Source organism: Marmota monax, unplaced genomic scaffold, assembly GCF_021218885.2.
Source record: "Marmota monax isolate L192 unplaced genomic scaffold, Marmota_monax_Labrador192_F-V1.1 WCK01_AAM20220418_F8-fsc00178, whole genome shotgun sequence".
Taxonomy (NCBI): Eukaryota; Metazoa; Chordata; class Mammalia; order Rodentia; family Sciuridae; genus Marmota; species Marmota monax.
The window spans coordinates 355,962-375,557 of record NW_026694501.1 but is presented as its reverse complement, the minus strand read 5'-3'; the positions used below and the strand labels follow the sequence as shown (position 1 = coordinate 375,557).

The window sequence follows — 19,596 nt, the reverse complement described above, 5'->3', positions numbered from 1 at the left end:
GTTCTCCTCCACCCAGGGCCCCAAGGGGTGCTTGCCTCACAGACAAGGAGCAGTCTCGCTGTCCCCTTCTGTGTGCTCTCTGCCACTCATGAGGTTTGGGAGCACTTGCTTTGTTCACTAGGCCTGCTTACAAAGTGCCACCACCTGGATGGCTTAAAACCATAGAAATGACCTGGGCGCGATGGCGCACACCTATAATCCCCGCAGCTCAGGAGGCTGAGACAGGAAGATTGCGGGTTGGAGGCCAGCCTCCACAACATAGATAGTGAGGCCTTAAGCAATTTTTGAGACCCTGTCTCAAAACACAAGGGCTGGGGATGGGGCAGTGGCTAAGCACCCCTGCATTCAATCCCTTATACCCCCCCAAAAAAACCCCTATAAAAATATATTCTCTCACAGGCCTGAAGGATGTGAGGGTGAAATCAGGGCCAGGTCTGACACCTCCCGAGGCTCTGAGGGGACTCTGTCACATGCCTGTCCTCTCTCCTCACTCCTGGTGCTTGCCAGTGACCCTGTTGCTCCTTATCTGATAGACACATCTCTCCGTTCCCTGCCTACATGGTCACGTGGTGTCCTCTGTGTCTCCATATCTTCCCATGACTGTCCTCTGTCTGTAAGGGAGTCTGTCTCCCCCCTTAGAAGAACACCAGTCGTGTAGAATGAAGGCCACCCTCCTCCAGCACGACCTCATCTGCATCTTCAGTGATCCTGTTTCCACATAAGGCCACATTCTGAGGTGCTGGGGCCAGGACTTCAGCAGGCCTCTGGACATGGACACAGCCGACCCATAATGCATAATGCATGGGGTCTCCTGCCCCACCGTCCACCTGCAGCAGCCCCTGGCTTTCTCTCCTGCCCCCAGTACCGCTCAGGTGCCACACACACACACACACAGCCCCCAAGACTCGCCAGAAATTTACAGGGAAAAAGTCAGCTTTGACTTCTGCTTGCCTCACAGGCTTTTTTCTTTTAATATTTATGAATTTTTAAATTTGTTCTTTTTAGCTATACATGACGGTAGAGTGTATGTTGACATATCATACACACACGGAGTGTAACTTCCCATGCTGTGGCTGCCCATGTGTGAAGATTCACTAGTCGTGTGTCCATCATAGGAAAGTCCTGTTCATTCTCCTGTCTTTCCTGTTCCCAGTCCCATTCCCTTCCCTTCATTCCCCTTGTCTAAGCGAATGAATTTCTATCCTTCCCCCTTCCCCACCTTATTTGGAGTTAGCATCCACATATTAGAGAGGACATTGGCCTTTGGTTTTGGTTTTTTTTTGGGGGGGGGGGGACTGGCTTATTTCACTTAGCATGATAGTCTCCAGTTGCATCCATTTATGGGCAGATGCCATAATTTCATTCTTCTAAGGCCGAGTGGTATTCCATTGTGTATATGTACCATATTTTCTTTATTCATTCATTTGTTGAAGGGCACCTTGTTTGGTTCCATAGTTTAGCTGTTGGCCTCACAGGCTTTTTAAAAATCTTTGCTTCTGGGTATAGTGGTACACACCTGTAATCCTGGCAGCTTGGGAGGCTGAGGCAGGAGGATCTCAAGTTTGAGGCCAGCCTGAGCAATTTAGCCAGACCATGTCTCAAAATAAAAAAATTAAAAGGACTGGGGATATGTAGCTCAGTGGTAGAGCACCCCCGGGTTCGATCCCTAGTGTCACAACAACAACAAAAAAGAAACCCAACTGTTGGCTTCTGTGGATTCTTCCTCAAGACCAAGGCTATGGTGCCTTTCACAAAAGGAATTCTTTGCATTTCTTCTCTTCCCCTCTATGTCCCCACAGGGTCCATTCCAGGGAACACGGCTGGCCCTACATACCAAAGTTTTCATCCAGACCACTTTCCCCCACAATCCTCTGCGCTGGCCAGTCCCCTGGGCCTGCTCTGCCGGACAGGCCACCCAGCAGGAACCCCTACTTTGAGGCGTGCCCCTTGCCTTGGCACCTCCTGAGGTTCACGGGCCTCTGGAGCCAGAATCCTGTGTTTGGACAGCTCAGCTGTGCCCCCGTGGACAAACTGCTTCCGGTGGCTCACCTGGGTTTTCCCACCTGTGAGCCAGGGACGTGTGTCCCACAGCGTGATAAAGGCTTGGTGGGGGCCATGTCCCTCAAGGTGCACGGCTCCCCAGAGGGGTCCACTTGGCACTGCGAGCAATGGTGACCCAGGGCGGCCCTCAGAGGGGACGGTGACAGGGACTTCCCCGGGTCCCTCAGACACTTCTCCCCCACTGTCTCTGTTTCAGGGAACATCTACTATTATGTGCCCTGGTACAACACCAAGCCCGTGGTGGCGGTGACCTCCAACTGGGAGGACGTCAGCTTCCGCATAAACTGCCTGAACGTCCTCCAGGTTACCCGGGACCACCTGGTGAGTGGTGCAGGGAGCCCAGGCAGGGAGGGATATGTGACAGGAGACAGGGAACCTGTGCCGTGGTCCTAGGACGCCCGTCAGACGCTCACTTGGGCCCTCCCACCGTGGAGATCGAGGTGCCAGGTGTATTGCCTGGCATCAGGGAGGCAAACATGAATTAATAGCCCTTGTCCCCACTGTCTGGGAAAGTGGGATGTGCACAGGGTGACTGTATAGTGCCACCAGGGCTGCCATGGAGACCCAGGTGCCAAAGATTTAAGATCAAAGAGATGGGAAGATGGACAAGTCAGAAGAGGTATTCACAAAGGAGGTGACAACTCAGAGGGTTTTGAGGACTGCGTAGGAGTTTGTGAGGTGATGTGGCAGGTTTTAAAGTTGCAGAGAGATGGGGCATGGAAGTGACATGGAAGTCAGAGGAGCTGGGAAGGGTCAGATCGTAGAGGATCTTATGCACCTGTCAAGGAGTATAGATCTCAGGATACCCACACCTGCTGCCTCCACTCTCTCGCACCTACAGATGAGACTCAGGGTCCACGACTCTGCACTCCTCTCCAGTTCAGGTGGGTCCTCCCTGCCACCCACTTCTGTTGGGTAGAGGAGGATCTCCTGGCCTTGAGAGGGCATGGGATAGCCTTGGAGGGACGTCACCAGGTTACACTTCAGAGGCTCATCTGCCCTGTAGCCTGTCTCAGGTGGGTTCCGTGCTGAGGCCGGCCTCCCCTTTCCCTCCTGCTGGGCAGAAAGCCAACCTGGACACCCTCAAGTCCATCCGGAACCCGAGGGACCCAGATGTGCTGTCTCAGTGGGAAAAGCTGCGGCAGGAGCTGATGGAGGACTGCAAGTAGGGACAGGGGCTGGGTCCCCTGCAGGTGTGTGGGCTCCACTCTGATTGCTCCCGGGCTTGAACCCCGATCTCCCCCACCCCATGCTCCTCCAGAGAATGGCTCTTGCCTCCTGCCCAGCACGGTCCCTGCTGTCCCACACCCGAGCCTGATGCTCCTACCCAACCAGTGTCTTCCCTGGGTCCAGACAAGCCCACACGTCCCACCGCCACGTCTTTCCCCAGCTGCTTCCTCCCTGGCCCTGCCTCTTCTGGAGGCTTGTGGGAGAGCCTCTCCCAGGGTCTGGTTGGCCCCTGTCTCGCAGCCCACTTCCCTCCCCAAAAGAGGCCCTGGGCAGAGGCCTGTCACATTGAAGGGGCTGGGGGGTGGGCCAGGCTGCAGGGAGCAGGGGGGCTCCCTCCAGGCCAGCAGTGGACACCAGACCTCAGGTTGGGAGGGGCTCGCTGGCCCACAGCAGGACCAGGGACAGTAGCTTCAGGAGGTGGGAGAGAGGTCCAGCCCCCTGCTTCCCTGTCCTGCCACAGGACCCCCCTGCCCGACGTGAAGGACCATCCCAAAGCCACCAACCTGGACAAGCAGAAATGGGAGCTCCGCAGCCTGCTCCTCCAGGAACTGGCACAAAAGGCCCAGAAAGCCGAGCCCAAGGACATGGTGGCCACCGTGGAGGACTGGCTGCAATGCCTGGACGTGGTGCTCACCGAGGTGGGTTCGGACATACGGACCTTCCTGGGGCAGGACTGGGCGCTGGCCGCGGGGGCCTGACGTCCCCTGCCCTGGCAGCCCCAGGTGAGCCTCCCAGACGTGATGATCTGGCTGATGGCCAAGGACCAGCGCGTGGCCTACGCTCGCGTGCCCGCCCACCGAGTCCTGTTCTCCCAGGCGGGGCCCCTGCACTCAGGCAGTTTCTGCGGGAAGATCCAGACCCTGGTGCTACAGGTGGGCAGCAGGTCCTCGGGGGAGGACAGGGGTCAGGGGATCCCCGGGGGCATGGCCCACTCCCTCTCTCCCTGGCCCTTCACCTGGGAGGCAGGGAGGTACTGTGCCCAGACATGGGCCAGGGCCCCGTCCATGTTCCCATAAATGTCCCCTCACTCTCATGGCCACCATGGTCTAGTTCCTTGTCATCTCCCTGGACCATGATTGGGTGGCCTCCAAAATAGCCAGTGCTAATAGCCTTAGGCATCAGCCCCTCGGATGAGAGGGAAAGTGTAAACGAGACTGGGACCCCCTGAGCTCTTCCCGGCCCTGGTAACAGCCTTCTCCCCTGTGGGAGGCCGGTGGTGTCTCAGAGATACCTGGCTCCCCATTGCCTCCCCGGGAGGGGACAACCCCCCTGGCCTGCCCCAGCCACCTCTGGCCATGTCAGCCCTCTCAACAGAGGGCCCCCCTGGGCTTTCTCTGGCCCCAGATATGCCTGCCCTTTGCCCTCTGGTTGTCCCGCAAGGCCACTCCCCAGGAAGTCCTCCTCATCCTGCAAGAACCCCCAGACTTGAATCTGGCTCTGCGGCTCACCGGCTTGGGTGGCCTGGGCCCACTCCTGACTGCCCACGCCTCGGTCTGCCTCTCTGTAGGGTGGGCCCGGCGGGACCTCGCCTGCCTCGGCACTTAGCACAGTGCCGCCATGTGGCAAGCGTGCCCCAAATAACAGGTAGTGTCACCAGTGTCCTCATGACAATGGCTTCAGTGGAAGCTTCCTGGGTCCCTAGGCAGCATCTCCTGTCTTCCCGGCCGTGCTCCATGCTACGTGTGAGATCACAGGTGTGGCCATCGGCACGTGGTCTCCCAGCCCGGCAGGCAGAACACGGCCACATCTGTTTCCCTTTTGTCCTCACTGGGGATAGAACCCGGGACCCTGGTCCTGGGGGGCAGAGGGAAGGGACAGGTGTGACCCGTGCTGAGTGTGTGTGTCCCCACCACATCCCTGGGCTGTGGGCTGGCACCTGGTGGGATTGACCTGCCTCTGGTTCAGTACCCAGAGGGCGAAGGACCCAAGAACATGGTCCCGGGCCACCTCCGGGTGTGCATGTGGCTCGGCAACGTCACAGACAGCAAGAATCTGCAGCTGCTGCACGACGGAGACATGGTGGTGTACGCAGAGACGGTGAGCAGTGGCCAGACTGGGCAGGAACGCTGGCGGGGTGGGGTGCAGAGACCAGGCCTGGGGTAGCTGGCGTGAGCCGAGGGGAGCGCTAGGCTCCTGACAGGGCGCAGGACAGGGAGGGCGGGCGGGGCTGTGGTGGGCCAGCCCTGGACATGGAGAAAAACCCTACTGCCTGACTCTGAGGATGGAGAGGGGACTGAGAGAGGAGGCAGAGACCAGCAAGCTCATACACTGCCCACTCGGGGTCACCGTGGACAATCCCTGGTGATAAAAGGGGCCACTGAGCGGTGCTCTGGGACCTGCTTATGCCCTCCCTGGGGGAGGCTGACTGGGAGCTTCCTCCCACTGGCCGTGACCTGTGGGGGAGACAAGGCTCCCACTTGTATGGGGCCTCCTCTGGCTCAGCTGGGTCCTAGATTGGTGGTCCTCAGTGGGGGAGGCCTGAGCCAAAGAGGAGGAGGAAGACATGAGGCCTCTGCCCACAGAACCATCAGTCTGAGCAGTGGGGGAAGGGCAAGCAGCCAGCCAGAGGCTGCTCTGGCATCAGAGGCTGAGAGGTGACCTTTGCTCCCCAGGGTAGGACATAGCTCAGGAGCCTTGTCTGACAGCAGAGGAAAAGTAGATTTGAATGTCAGCCTTTCAATTTACTGAGTAAAAACATTCGAATGGTTTTGAGTTGCAGGTGTAGTTAATTGCATCGTAATATAATTGGCCCTCGGTATCCGAGGGTCCTGCATCCGTAGATTCCACCAACTGTGTGTGTAAAACATACTTAGGCTTATGATGGCTGCATCTGTTATGAATGTGTACATTAATCCCCAAAAAAGGCAGTGTAACTCACCCCGAGAGGGTCTACAGTATCCCGGAGGTTGTGCATAGGTTATAGGCAAATACCAAGCCATTTAATTTAAGGGACTGGAAAACCCATGGATCTTGGTGTTTGAGGTGGGAGGGGGCCTTGGGACCAATTTCCTGAGGATGTTGAGGGACAACAGTGTATCTGTCTAGCCAGATCTGGGTGGGGTTTGGAGAGGCCGGGATGGGGAGGAGATTCGGGGGAAGTGCAGGGAACGTGGAGGAAAGGGCCCGGAGGGAGCACAGCGGGGTGAGTGTGCTGGGTCACCCCTGCAGTGACCAGGGGGTGGGCGGGTCCTATCCAAGGCACCCACTGAAACACAGGTGTCACCCTACCCCACGGGTTGGTGCAACCCGGAGTGCTGGCTCCCGAGCCTCAGTCTCCTCACCGTGCGATGGGGATGAGGCTTCCTTCTCGCCTGGCCACCATATTTCTAGGATGTGGGGGGCCCGAGGGGGGGGGCTTGACACCCCCAGGACTGAGTGCTGGCATTGGCAAGAAGGTCCTGACTGGGCTTCTGCTCCCTCAGTACGAGAATGAGGCCAAGTACAAAGACCAGTGGGGGCAACAGGGGCTGAAGCGCTGCCCCAACTTCTCTGATGTCATGGGGCGCAAGGCCCTACCCAAGACGGATTTCAGGGAGCCCCCAGGATGGCATTGGCAGGACGACTGGATAGTGGAACCTCAGAAGAGGTAAGGAAAAGGTGCAGGCCCAGGCCAGGGCCCAGACCCTTCCTGTCAGTGGCAGCCCAGAGAGGTGGGCACAGCGCTGTGAGCTGGTCCCTATGGGCAGATGACCTTTACCTGCCACTCAGCCCTTCCTTGCCGAGTGGGTGGGGAGGCACCGAGGGCAGCCCTTGGCCCGAAGAGGATGACACCAGGACCTGTCAGTTCAGAGAGCCGTGGGAACCTGGGTCTTGCCGTCCCCAGACTCCTCCTGGACATAGACATCAACAAGAGCCAGGTGCTGGAGGAGGTGTACGAGAACGAGGAGCGCAACGCCAGAGGTGCCTGGGTGCCCGCCGCCATCCCCAACACGGATGTGGTGAGAGGGGACGCCGCCTTGGGGTGTGGGGGCCGATGGCAGCCAACAGGGAGGCTTGGAGGCTGGGATGTCCCAGCTGAAAGAGCCATGTCTGTCCCCTGCTCCCTACACCCTGTGAGACCCCGGGTGAGCCCTTCAGCCCCATCTCCTGGCGCTGGTGGGGGCTGTCATACCCCAAGATGGCGGGCCAGAGACTCAGAAGCAACACAGGCAGGAAACAGTTCATCTCGAGGCCTCTGAGGAGCAGTGCTTCCCTGCCAGGGAGGACCTGAGGCTGTTGGGACCGGGCACTGGTCCAGAGCGCCGGTTCTGCCATGAGGGGCGTGTGCTATGGTGGGACTCCGAGCCCTGGAGGTGTGGGACTGAGGGACTGGACAGGGATCTGAGCTGAAGTAGCCCCAGGTGGCTGCTGGCCACTGCAGGGCACAGTGCAGGCCTAACTCACATGCTGGTCTCAGCACGGAGAGAGCAGCCTGTGGTCCTGTGAGGTAAGTCACTAACGCACATCGAGTAGCAGCTCAAGTGGCAGCAGATGTGGTGAGCGCCACTCATCCAGGGACGGGCGGGCGGGCGCCGTGGTAGTCTGTGTGAGGAGTGAGCGCAGGCGAGCTCCTTCTAGCTCATGTGCCCTTCCCTCACCCGATGTCCCTACAGAATGGTCACCCCGTGGAGGCCCGGGAGAATGTGAGGTGCCCCGAAGGTTGGCACTTTACAAAGGACTGGATCCCGGAGCTCAACCGTGCAGTTGACAGCGAGGGTCAGTTCTCTGGTCAGGGCTGAGGGCAGAAGAGTCTGGGGACCCCGAATCACCAGAGCCATCCTGGGCAGCCTCTGAGTGGCCAAACTCTTGGGTGGGCTGGGCCTAAACTCCTGGGGTCCCCCAACCTCTAGGGTCCCTCAATCCTAGTGTTCAGATGCTGCCAGTTGTGAGTGTCTTCTAAGGGTGGCCCAGAACAAGGTGTGGCCTGAATGTGAAACCTGAATTCACCCGGGTAGCTCCAGGCCAGGAACCGCTGCGGGAGGTCTCTGGCTGGGGCTCCAGGTGCAAGTTCTGCTGCTTCCAGCTGTGCAGCCTTCTGGAAGACTCCTTTCTCATTTGTTGGATGGGCAGCTGTGCCCAAGCGTCCTGGTGACACAGTGTGATCACACCTCCCTGGACGTGAGGGACAACCCCACCCCTTTAGCCTGTCCAAGCCTCCTAGCCTGCAGGCCCCCCGGGACACGGAGGTCACGGTGCTGTCCTGTAGGCTGGGAGTACGGAGTGGGGATACCGCCCTCGGGCCTGCCCCAGGTCTGGAGCTCCGTGGAGAAGACCTACCACTCACACCGGCGGCGACACTGGCTGCGTGTGCGCTTCCGGGACCATGGGGAACTGGACCTTGAGGAAGAGACCCTCTCCTTCCTGCAACTGGTGAGAGACCACTGGGCAGGACCCTGGTGGGACTGCAGGCAGGGGCCACCTTGGGCAGTGGTGGGAGCAAGCACGACCTGCCTCTCCTCCTGGAAACAGGACCAGGCCAAGGAGAAAGACGGCTGGGAGTACGGTACCTTTGGCTCCAAGTTCCACCTGAACCCACACCCCCAGAGCCGCTTCCGCCGCCGCTGCTGGCACCGCAGGCTGGCCCCTGATGCCGACAAAGACATTGCCCCCATATTCCTCCTGGAGGGATCGCTGGTAAAGCCTTCAGGGACAGGGTGACGCCTGCCTGCTCCCGGAGGAGCAGGGTCCCACCTGGCCCAGGCTTGGGAGGGTGGCACCTGTCAGGGGAGAAGACAGGGAAGCACCTTGGAGCCTCAGGGGTGGCCATCCTGGGCACAGATACTGGACCTGCAAGATCGCCCAAAGAAGGAAGAGGAAAACAAGGGGTGGCCGTGGGCACAGCTGAAGGAGACCTGGAAGCCCAAGCCAGGGGACACCCGGCAACCCGACCTGCCCTTCATCTACTGTGTCCCCAATAGTGAGCATGGGACCAGGAGTCTGCTTGAGTGGCCCAGAGGCCAGCGCCTGGGGGCAGGGGGGGGAAGGCAGAGGGCAGCCGTGGGCACCCCAGACAGTGACAGAAGTGCTCTTCTTTACCCAGAACCCCACTATTACCAACTCTTCTGCTACATCTACCAGGTCCGGAATTCAGTGCCCAACCAGATCCTGACATTCCAGGGTAGGAAAGTCCCTCGTCATTCAGCCTTTGTCCCCAGCCTGGGAGGGGGTGGCAACGTGGCCACCCAACAGCATAAAGAATGCGACCAAGAAGAACATGACAAAAATGCAGACTCCTCTCCCGAGAACCTCTTTGCCCTGGTTTTGGGGAAAAGAGCCAAAGACGAGACTCCAAGGGGGGCTGTGGTGGAGCTGTGACCCCCCAGTGCTGTGGGACTGGCAGGCGGGTTGAGGGGGCTTCACCCCCATGGTGACCGCTTGGCTGGGCCTGGGAAAAAGAGGGGTTTGCCTGGCAGAGGGCCACCAGATGTGAAGGGGAGAGAGGAACTTGGGAACCTCAGGTCACTTGCGGTTGGACAGAAGAGGCGGGGTGGGGAGGTGGCCCTCCATGGGAAGAGCCATCCTCAGTCCAGTGAGGGAGACCCCTGAGGGGGAGCTGAGTGCTCCTGCCTGGCCTATCAGTGGCACTGCCCACGAGCCCCAGGGCAGCAGGTAGCAGGGCTCCAGGGAGGACTGTGGATGTGTGGCGCCCCCCGCCCAGCACCGCTCCAGAGGGGCCTCTGCCCTCATCTCTGGGTAGCCCCGGCTTCCCCGTGGCAGACGTGAAGTACACGTGGGGGGACCCAAATCTCTCTGGGTGTTGGCCTCATCACTCTACACTAAGGCATTCTTCTGGGCAGCTGGCAGTGGCAGTGGCCACCTGGCCTGGTCCAGCAGAGGAGAGACTGACAACTCCCGCCCTGCCTCACCCCTCAGGGGCCTTCATCCGGGTGGTCTTCCTGCACCACAGCCAGTGCACCCAGGCCCTGGTGAGCTCCGCAGTCCCGACCTGGGCCCAGACCCTCATCTTCCAGCACCTCCTACTGTACGAGGACCCCCAGGACACCAAAGAGGGCCCCCCACTTGTGGTGATGGAACTGTGGCAACACGACTCCTTGGTACGGGCCAGGGCCAGGCGGAGGAGAGGACCCGAGAGGCTCGTCGAGGGGGTTATTTTAGGGGAAAGGTTTCAGAAAGCTCCAGGGAGGCTGGGTGTGGTGAGCACCACGTAAGCAGATGTTAGTGGTTCTCCATCCTCACCGGAAGCCCAGTTCAGAAGCTGGGTCTGGCCTCCACACTTAGTGGACTTTCCCTCCCCTCCAGGGAAAGGAAGTCTTGTGGGGACGAAGCATGTGGCCCCCCGTGGTCTCCCTGGACCTTCAAAACTGGATCCTGCCACCCCTGAGGTGGCACCCCTTGGTAAAAGAGTTGGGGGAAGAAGAGGGCCAGATCTTGGCATCCTGTGAGATGATCCTGGAAACCGAGGTACTGGGAAACAAAGGCTGGCTGTCCCTCCCCAGCCCACCCCCAGTCACAAATTTCCACAGCCAGTGGAGCCCACCTCTACCCTTCACCAAAGGCCGGGACCTGGGAAACAGAACACTGGCCAGGTGATGTCAGCCTGTCCTCCAGTTCTGACTCAGTAGGGTTTGGGCTTCTCAGTTGAGTTTCCCAGGCCAGGTGTAGGGACAGCAGAACCAGCCTCACCTCTCTGTCCTCCTGCATCTGCTCTCCAGAACCTGAAAGAGAAGCATCCACCAATCTTAAATGTTCCCTGGAAGAATGGGATCTACACATTGCCCAAGAGCATCCAGCCCACACTAAGGAAGATGGCCATTGAGGTGTGTGTGGAAGGGACAGGGAGGGGATGAGCACCACTCTGAGCAGGTGCAGTACCCTGGAGCTCTCCGCTCGACCCTCCTGACCACCCATTTCAAAACTTGGACCCCAGATGACATTCCCTAAGGGATGGAGGGAGACAGAAATGAGCAAAAGCTGTGATATAACATTAGATGGTTTTACTGCAGGTCTCTGGTGGGTGGTAGACAGGGCAGTAACGTTCCCATCTGAGCCTCCAGAAGAGGAAATCAAGGTTCTGAAGGAACACAGTCCATGCACAGTGATAGGAACTAAGTGACAGAGCCACAGTTTAAGCCCAGCCCTACCCATCTCCAAATGCCAGGATGTCTCTTTGCAGTAGCATGACGGTCCCCACATTGTAACTTGTTTGCCCTGCCATAAATTTGGCAAAGAGCAAAGGGTGGCCAGTTTCCCCAGGGACTGGAGGCTTCTCCAAGATCAGGCAACCTGTTTGGCCCCTGCCCTGGACCCAAGGAGGCTCTGACCAAGAAGGGTATGAAGATTTCTTAGGTGCCCAGTCAGCTGAGAGAGAATCACAGGGTGCCATGGAGTTCTCTGGGACACAGGTCAGCGTGAGCTAGGTGGCATAAGGGGATCCTGAGACATTGGGCACCTGTTTCTGTGAGCCCTAGAGGTAGTGGGCCTTGAGAACTCCCGCTTGAGAACTGACTAGAAATGTGGGAGGGCAATGTCTGGGGCCCTGGAGGTCAGTGGAGGACAGTCAGTGGCTGGGGGTAACTACCTTGTGGATAGGAGGACAGTGACCAGGCCTTGAGAACAAGCCTAGTCCCTCACAGGCCAGGGAGACTTTGGGAGCCTGCAGACTGGTTCCTCCACACAGCCCCATTCCCTAGCCCTGCACTCACCCTGCCACCCTGTCCTTCCCCGGGCAGCCCCTCCCTCTGACAAGGACCCCCTTACAGAGGCACTTTCCACCCTGACCTGCTCTCCTTGGTTCTAGCAGATTCTGGCCTGGGGCCTTCGGAACATGACGAAGGTGCACTACCCCCAGCTCGTGGTGGAATTCGGGGAGCAGTCCCTGAGCACAAAGCCCATCAGTGACTACCAGAAGAACCCCAACTTCCCTGAGTCCGTCCTCTTCTTCACAGTGGTAAGAGGCCCCAGGGCGGGCGGGGCCATTCCTCCTCTTGGGGGGGCTCACCCTCCCACCCCTCCTTGGTTCACAGTTGATGCCTACAGAGGCTGTCTACGCGCTGCCCCTCGTGATGAAGGTGGTGGACACACAGGACTTTGGCCAGAAGAAGGTGGTGGGTCGAGCCAATGTCGACATCCTCCAGCCCTATTTCTGTGACCCTTGGGTTCAGAGCTACATACCCCGACAGGTTCCAAGTATGCCCCCTTCCGGGAGCCCCCTCTGGGAGTGGGGAAGGAGCCTGCTCCTGGGGTCTGGTGTCCCTCTCCAGCCTTTCCTCTCCTGAGGTCCGTCACCACCCTCTCTCCACACAGCGCTCTCTGAGAAGAAGCAACAACGCGGCGACGTAAGTGGAGGCCTGAGGCTCCCTTCTCCCCTGCCCTTTAGGGGACTAACCCTGACCCTGAGGAGGCAGTTGAGTAAATCATTCTGGCATCTGTGCCCCCATGTGGGCAGGCCTAGTGAAATGCTAAGGCAGTGGTCCTCAGCCTGGACAGCACGAGAATCACCTGAGGTTTAGACACCCAAGACCCTGGCACCTGAGGGGCTCCACCAGAGTTGCTGGGTTTTTGTTCTAAGCCCCTTCCCCATACGTGATTCCAATGTGTGCGGCCCTATCAGACTCAGATGCACAGGAGTCCGGGACAGCCCGATGCCACAGTGTGGGGTGGGGTGAGCCCAGTCAGTTGCACTGGGTGATGACGCCTCAGAACCAGGCCTCCCTCCGAATGGCCCCAATCCTACGTCTCAACTCTGTCGGGTGCTGGGGGAGGTGGGGAGCCAGGGAGCTGAGTCCCAGCCTTGACCTCTCGGCTCTCCAAAGTCAGAGCCAATGAGCATGCTCCGAGCGCTGGCCTCCCCTTGCTCGCCCTCTTGCTTTTCAGTTCCTGTGGTTCTTCTGTGAAAAGTTTTGGTTCAAGTCCAGCAAAGCTGAGGTGAAGTAGGCCCAGCTGCAGGGAGTAAGAATCATCCCCAGTCACTCTAGGAGCTGGGGGGCTACCCTGCTGAGGCCACACAACCCTCTCCCCGCCAGGACGAGTATGAGCATGAGGTGGACTGGTGGAGCAAGTTCTTCTGGGCCACCGGTGACTCTGAAAAGACCCCGAAGTACAAATACAAAGACTATCACACCATAAAGGTTTGGAGGATCCTAGAAAGAGGTGCAATAAAATCTCCCCCAGGGAAGGGCAGCAGACCTAGCTTGATTCCCAGGGGACCCACCAGTGGGAAAGTTTCTGCATTGTCCTCCACTCCTGGGGGCACCTCCACCTGCCACCCTGGGTCATCTGAGCAGACCCTTTGGGAAAGTCCTGGGAGCCGGTGGTCTTTCCATCTCCTGATGCCAGGAATGGTCCCCAACTATGCAGGTGTTTGATTGTGAGCTGGAGGCCGTGCCAGACTTCCAAGGCCTGCAGGACTTCTGCCAGACCTTCCAGCTCTACCAGGAGAAGCCCAAAGCAGACAGCCCTGTGGTAGGAGAGTTCAAGGTGGGCATCTTTCTTTCCCAACTTGTCTTTCCTGTTTTCTTGTGTTCTTTCTGTCCCTAGAAGACTAAGGAAAGCCCTGGCTCTGTGTGCTTATTGAGAGGACAAGGCAGGGCCCTGGGAGTGGAAGATCAGATTAGCCTCCACAGAGACTCAGAGAGGCGTGACCTAAAAGGGGAGAGCAAGGGTCTTCTTATACCCAGCTCTGGCGTAGGCTGCTCTCCCAAGGCCACAGAGCCTCAGAGAACAATTCAAAGCTGAAGGGACAGAGGGTGTGGAATGAATGTTGACATCACCAGGAGCTGGGAATGCACCTAAGGACTGTGGTTCCTTTGCCCAGCCCACCCCCCAAACACAGTGGCTCCTGCTGAAGACCTTAGCTACCCCTGCCTCTGTGTTCCCACAGCCTCCGTCCCTGCCACCCCCAGCTCAGCCCTCTCTCTGCTAAACTCGGACTGAAATCACTCCTTGGGGGACTGGGCTAGCACTGCCAGGCTAGGCCCCCAATACCTTGCCTTCCCCCAGGGCCTTTTCCGCATCTACCCCTTTCCTGAGAACCCAGAAGCCCCAGAGCCTCCCCGTCAGTTCCCGGTTTTGCCTGAGAGAGACGACTTCCCGCAGCAGTGTATGGTGCGGGTGTACGTGGTGCGCGCCATCAACCTACAGCCCCAGGACTTCAATGGACTGGTAAGGCACAGCCCCCACCCAGCACAGCCCTCCTGTTACTGCCAAACCAGCTCCAAAACCAGACAAGAGTCGGTTTTCTAAGTCAATGACCGTGGTTCCGTGGGGCTGCCAGGCCCTAGCCCCTAGAGCTCTGGAGCTCCTTGGGCTGCTGATACTGTCTGCCAGCTTCCCACTGGGGGCTCATTGCTGCCCCACACCCACTCTCTCTAACCAACCTGAACTGACTCCCCATTTGCTATCCTTCCCCTGCTTATATCTGACCCCCAGTGTGACCCTTATGTGATCCTGAAACTGGGGAAGACAAAGCTTGGCAGCCGGGACTTGTATCAGCCCAACACTGTGGATCCCATCTTTGGCATGTGAGCTGCCCCATCCACCAACCCCTCCTCTCCACCGGCTCTGTGCCATGCTGGGCTCGATGCCAGCAGACACTCTTGCCTTCCTTCCCAGCCACCAAGTTCCCTCTGAGGGCCTTACACACTTTAGGTGCTTAACAGGTAGAGAAGATAGATGCGGGCCAGGCAGCTTTGCCCTCTCTCACACTCTGCCTGGGAAGGGAGCTCAGGCCTCACAGAATTTATTTCCAGCTATGTCCAGGGTATGGCTATTAGCAGACTATCCCCGGCTCTGCTCTCCATCATGATGAACCATGAATGAGTAAAGGGATGGAGAAGGGGCCCTTGGGGTATATTGAGGGCACAGACCACAGCCTCTGCAGTCTCTGATGTCCCCGCCTCCAGGGTGTTTGAGCTGACCTGTAACATCCCTCTGGAGAAGGACCTGCACATTCAGCTGTTTGACTTTGACATGTTCTCAGCTGATGATGAGATCGGAACCACGATCATCGACTTAGAAAACCGACTCCTGTCTGGTTTTGGAGCTTGTTGTGGGCTTGCCAAATCCTACTTTGTGTGAGAATGGGCCTGTCCAGGGGATGGGGACAGGGGACTGAGACCACAGCTCCCTAGAGAGGGGCTGGGAACCAGGGCTAGCCCTGCCCTGTCTCCACCCACATTTCTATCCCTGGGCTTCCCGCAGCTCAAAGCAGCAGGCCGGGGAAGAGGGAGGACCCAGGACCACCTCCCCACTCATTGCTCACCTAACCACTTAGGTCAGGGCCCTTTATTTGGCGAGACCAGATCCGCCCAAGCTACCTCCTAGAGCGCTACACCAAGGGGAAAGGGCAGCCTCCGCCTGTGTTCAACCCAGAGGAAGACTCTGTTTTATACAATGGGGAAGAAATCAACCTGAAAACCTTTGGTGAGAAGCTCAGCACACCACCAGAACGCACAGACACAGGCCCCTCAAAGCAGAGAGGCTCCAGAATTCAAGGGCTGAAGATGGAGGGGAGACGGGGGAGGACAGGGAGCCATCACGGAGGGCAGCCCACCCTCTCCACATGCAATCCTGGCCCCCACCAGGCTGGTATGAGGGTGCCTAGGATAGGAGGATGAATGACCCCAAGATCCCTCCCCTCCACTCCAGAGCCCGAACCCCTTACTGTTCCTGGTTTGGGACCCAACAAGGAACGCCTTGCACTGCACATCCTGAATACCCTGGGCCTGGTACCTGAGCATGTAGAGACACGCACGCTGTACAGTAAGAGCCAGCCAGGCATCGACCAGGTATGAGCCTGGAGGGGCCACTCCCACCTCCTGAGGGCGAGCTGGACCAGGAGATAGGGGTGCCCACCCACCCAGGACAGAGCCCACCAAGGGGAAGAACATGACATTTGGATATGTATATGCACAGGAGACAAGCACGTTTTGCACATCATAGTGGAGAAGTTTGAGTGATGACACTTAGAATAGAGAATTTCAGAGCTGGAAAGTTATCTACAAGAAATGGAGGCCACACAGCAGTGAAAAGTGCTAGGGAGCCTTACCAGCCAACGCCCCCGTGGCCTAGTCTTTCCAGAGGGGTGGGGAGGAGACACCTCACATCAGTGTAGACATTTCAACCCTGGTTCTGATTAATTGCAGGCTGCTTACTCCATGGCAAGGAACCCCAAACAGAGGGACACAGATCCCCAAGGGCATCCTAATTATCCTTACCTTCCAGCTACCAAAATGGCTCAGCTAATTCTCCAAATCTCTCAAACTGAGGCTACATTCTACATAAAGTCCTTGCTGATCATTTTTTATAACCATTCTCATTAAACCTGTTTTGTCAACTGGGTCAACTTCCAAAGAACAAGATCAGGTCAGGTGGTTTGGAGGACAGATCATAATTACTCCTTTTCCAAGGCTGGCTTGCTGCCCTTTGACTTCTCTTTTTCACCATTTTCATCCCTTACCATTTTCCTGAAACCTCTGGGCTTTGTGGCCAGCTTCATTAATGTCTTAGGCTGTGGTCTTGAAACAAAATGACTGGATCGAGCACCCAGTTTACTCTTAACTGTGCTGCTTTAAAAAGTGAAGGCTCAACTCCCTTATGGAGCCTGTCCTCAGGTCACCCGGCACGCTCTGTTGAGTGGTTTTAAACCTCAGGATCTGTCCTAAGTGGAATCCTGGGCCACGTCATCAGCCTCGGAGACACCATACCCCACCACACTGCAGACTTCCCCAGCCAAAACAAAGGAAAAAAATAAAAACTGGAGGGTGGCCACCTGCCCCAACCCCCTGTGGTGGGAACAGTGCCTCATCAGACCTGAGAACAGAGGCCAGCAGTCCCAAACCAGAGAATCCACCCTGGCTCTAGGGAAAGTTGCAAATATGGGTGGACATCTTCCCCAAGAAGCTGGGGGCTCCTGGGCCTCAAGTCGACATCAGTCCCAGGAAGCCTAAACGGTGAGTGACAGCCCTGTCCCTACTGCACTGCGGTTTAGCCCCGAGGGTGCAGGGCACCACTGTCCTCCAACGCTGAGTGGGAGGAGCTCTTCTCTGTTGGGAACAGAGGAAGCTCTACTGGAGCTTTCTACCTCAGTCCCTCCAATTCAGCCAGAACATGGAGGGCGGTCTCCAGGCCTTTCCTTCCTCCAGGGCTGGGGCTGGGGAGCTATTTCTCAGCAAAGCTTCAGAGCACGGTGGCTGCAGGTATGAGCTGCGCTGCATTATCTGGAAAACTGCCCAAGTGGACCTGGTGCAGGAGACCTTCAGTAGAGAAAGGATGAGTGACATCTACATCAAAGGGTGAGGGGAAGAAAGAGGCTTCCAGCAGAGCCCCACAGTCTCCAGTGCTGACCCTGCCTGGGCTTCCTAATCTTGAGGGGGACACCTCTCCACTACCTCACCTGGAGGGAATGGGGAACCATACATATGAACCCAAAGTGAAAGGGCTCTGACCCCAGGTGGCTATTCGGGCTAGAGAAGGACATGCAGAAGACAGACATCCATTACCACTCCTTGACTGGGGAGGGCAACTTCAACTGGAGGTTCATCTTTCCCATGGACTACCTGGCAGCTGAGGGTGTGTGCATCCAGAGCCAGAAGGTAACAGGCCTGGGAGTGGGAGAAGAGGGGGCAGCCCCAGGGTCCAGGAGCTCCTCGTCCCCTCCCCAGAGACTAAGTTATGACAGGGGTACATCCTCAGATGGAGACTCTTCCTTGATAGTCCATCACTGCAGGGTGTGAGCTAGTAAGGTTTCTAAGGGAAATGCCAAGGAGGCAGGCTGGGGGACATACTCTTCTGCCATTTTCTAGGATTACATATGGAGCCTGGACCCCACATTGATGAAGTACCCAGCCCGGCTAATCATTCAGGTCTGGGACAATGACATCTTCTCTGCTGATGACTTCCTAGGTGAGGTCCTGGCACAGGGTATGTGACCACAGGTCAGGGAGCTCCTCCTTGCTGATGGCATTTCTCTGGTCTCAGGGGTCCTGGAGCTGGATTTGTCAGACATGCCCTTCCCAGCTCAGCATGCCCACTATTGTACACTCAAGATGATGGACAATACAAGCGCCCAATACAAGCACTTCTCCCTCTTTAAGAAGAAGGTTGTAACAGGATGGTGGCCTTGCCAGGTCTACAACGAGGACAAGTGGCGCATGTCGGTAGGAGCGGGGGAAGGTGTCAATTAAATAGGACTGCTCTGCCCCGTGACTCGGCTCTAACAGACTCCGGGGGACCTTAGCTAAATCCCTTTTCCTCTCTGGATGCTGGGATGTGGTCCTAAAGATACTTGCTCCTGATGACTTGAGCCTCCTGCCCTGTGGTGTTCCAGGGCAAGGTGAAGATGACTCTGGAGATCCTGACAGAGAAGGAAGCCCTCATCAGGCCAGCCGGGCGAGGCCAGTCGGAGCCCAACCAGTACCCCACACTCCACCCTCCCCCGTAAGGGCCCTGGGGCACAGTCTGTCTTCTCGGTTCTAGGAGGTAGTGAACAGGAGCCTCCACCTGGGGAGGGGTGGCTTCTTCCTTACCACAGCTCAGTTAAAATCAGGAGAATGGATTTGGGCGTGGGGGACACCCCCTCTTGGTTCTGCATCCTTGCCCTCTGTTCTTGGGCTTCTCCCTATCCTGGACAGACGTGCTGGTGGTCCTTTAATGTGGATGAGATCACCTATTAAAAACTTCTGCTTCGCTTGCTGGAAACGCTACCGATTCAGAATTGTAGGCCTCATGTTCCTATCAATAGCGGTATTCATGCTGTTCAAATTCATCTATGCAGCTCCGGTGAGTGGCTACCACAGGGACAGGGATAAAGGCACTGGTTGGTCTTGGGAAGACTCTGCAGAAGATGCCCTAGGGTTGCCACTTCAGACTAACTCCACTGTCTGTTCTCTCTAGAGCTATCTGGCCATGAACTTGATCAAACCTGAATTTCGGATGGGACCTCCCCCCATTAAAATAGTTAATGTCATGAATCCACAAAACCCAAACAAGCCTCCCAGCTCTGCTGCCTAGGATCCCATTCTACAGCCTTCAACAGATAATGAGCTGAAACCCCACCCTGGACCCAAGAATCACCCTAGTATTATCCTTCCAGAACTTCCAGCTCCATAAGACTAATTTGCCCACACAGGCCTGGCTTTTCTCCTCCCTGCCACGAGCCTTTCCCTCGGGCTTCCTACCAGGTCCTTGTTTCTGTCTTCTACGACACACACAAGGGCTAGGTATATTCTGGCTACTGTGCTCAGAAACCACTTCCAACAAGAGGAGCAGAGTTGTAATTTTCCACTGAAATAAACAAGTTTTATAAAGAGAGCCACCTTGTAATTTGGGGGGGAGGTAGTTGAAGACAACACGAAAGGCTGAAATCGT

The 19,596-nt window shown here is 57.2% G+C and overlaps 1 protein-coding gene across 1 annotated transcript in view; it reads left to right on the top strand.

Moving 5' to 3' along the window:
• The window catches only part of Fer1l5 (fer-1 like family member 5), a 51,370-nt gene extending 32,026 nt beyond the window's left edge, over nucleotides 1–19,344 (top strand). Inside the window, exons 20-53 of the mRNA XM_046420112.2 lie at nucleotides 2,258–2,382; nucleotides 3,126–3,226; nucleotides 3,752–3,929; nucleotides 4,008–4,163; nucleotides 5,197–5,328; nucleotides 6,714–6,877; nucleotides 7,115–7,229; nucleotides 7,884–7,986; nucleotides 8,477–8,640; nucleotides 8,740–8,904; nucleotides 9,049–9,187; nucleotides 9,311–9,388; nucleotides 10,144–10,325; nucleotides 10,531–10,692; nucleotides 10,944–11,048; nucleotides 12,032–12,178; nucleotides 12,255–12,417; nucleotides 12,535–12,566; nucleotides 13,105–13,155; nucleotides 13,254–13,358; nucleotides 13,588–13,707; nucleotides 14,230–14,391; nucleotides 14,659–14,750; nucleotides 15,132–15,302; nucleotides 15,503–15,651; nucleotides 15,877–16,016; nucleotides 17,092–17,180; nucleotides 17,427–17,522; nucleotides 17,681–17,822; nucleotides 18,033–18,132; nucleotides 18,208–18,386; nucleotides 18,557–18,666; nucleotides 18,861–19,008; nucleotides 19,123–19,344. Coding sequence (XP_046276068.1) covers nucleotides 2,258–2,382; nucleotides 3,126–3,226; nucleotides 3,752–3,929; nucleotides 4,008–4,163; nucleotides 5,197–5,328; nucleotides 6,714–6,877; nucleotides 7,115–7,229; nucleotides 7,884–7,986; nucleotides 8,477–8,640; nucleotides 8,740–8,904; nucleotides 9,049–9,187; nucleotides 9,311–9,388; nucleotides 10,144–10,325; nucleotides 10,531–10,692; nucleotides 10,944–11,048; nucleotides 12,032–12,178; nucleotides 12,255–12,417; nucleotides 12,535–12,566; nucleotides 13,105–13,155; nucleotides 13,254–13,358; nucleotides 13,588–13,707; nucleotides 14,230–14,391; nucleotides 14,659–14,750; nucleotides 15,132–15,302; nucleotides 15,503–15,651; nucleotides 15,877–16,016; nucleotides 17,092–17,180; nucleotides 17,427–17,522; nucleotides 17,681–17,822; nucleotides 18,033–18,132; nucleotides 18,208–18,386; nucleotides 18,557–18,666; nucleotides 18,861–19,008; nucleotides 19,123–19,239 — 4,382 coding nt within the window. The 3' untranslated portion in view covers nucleotides 19,240–19,344. The remainder of the gene's footprint in view (nucleotides 1–2,257; nucleotides 2,383–3,125; nucleotides 3,227–3,751; nucleotides 3,930–4,007; nucleotides 4,164–5,196; nucleotides 5,329–6,713; nucleotides 6,878–7,114; nucleotides 7,230–7,883; nucleotides 7,987–8,476; nucleotides 8,641–8,739; nucleotides 8,905–9,048; nucleotides 9,188–9,310; nucleotides 9,389–10,143; nucleotides 10,326–10,530; nucleotides 10,693–10,943; nucleotides 11,049–12,031; nucleotides 12,179–12,254; nucleotides 12,418–12,534; nucleotides 12,567–13,104; nucleotides 13,156–13,253; nucleotides 13,359–13,587; nucleotides 13,708–14,229; nucleotides 14,392–14,658; nucleotides 14,751–15,131; nucleotides 15,303–15,502; nucleotides 15,652–15,876; nucleotides 16,017–17,091; nucleotides 17,181–17,426; nucleotides 17,523–17,680; nucleotides 17,823–18,032; nucleotides 18,133–18,207; nucleotides 18,387–18,556; nucleotides 18,667–18,860; nucleotides 19,009–19,122) is intronic.
• The last annotated feature ends 252 nt before the right edge of the window (nucleotides 19,345–19,596 follow it).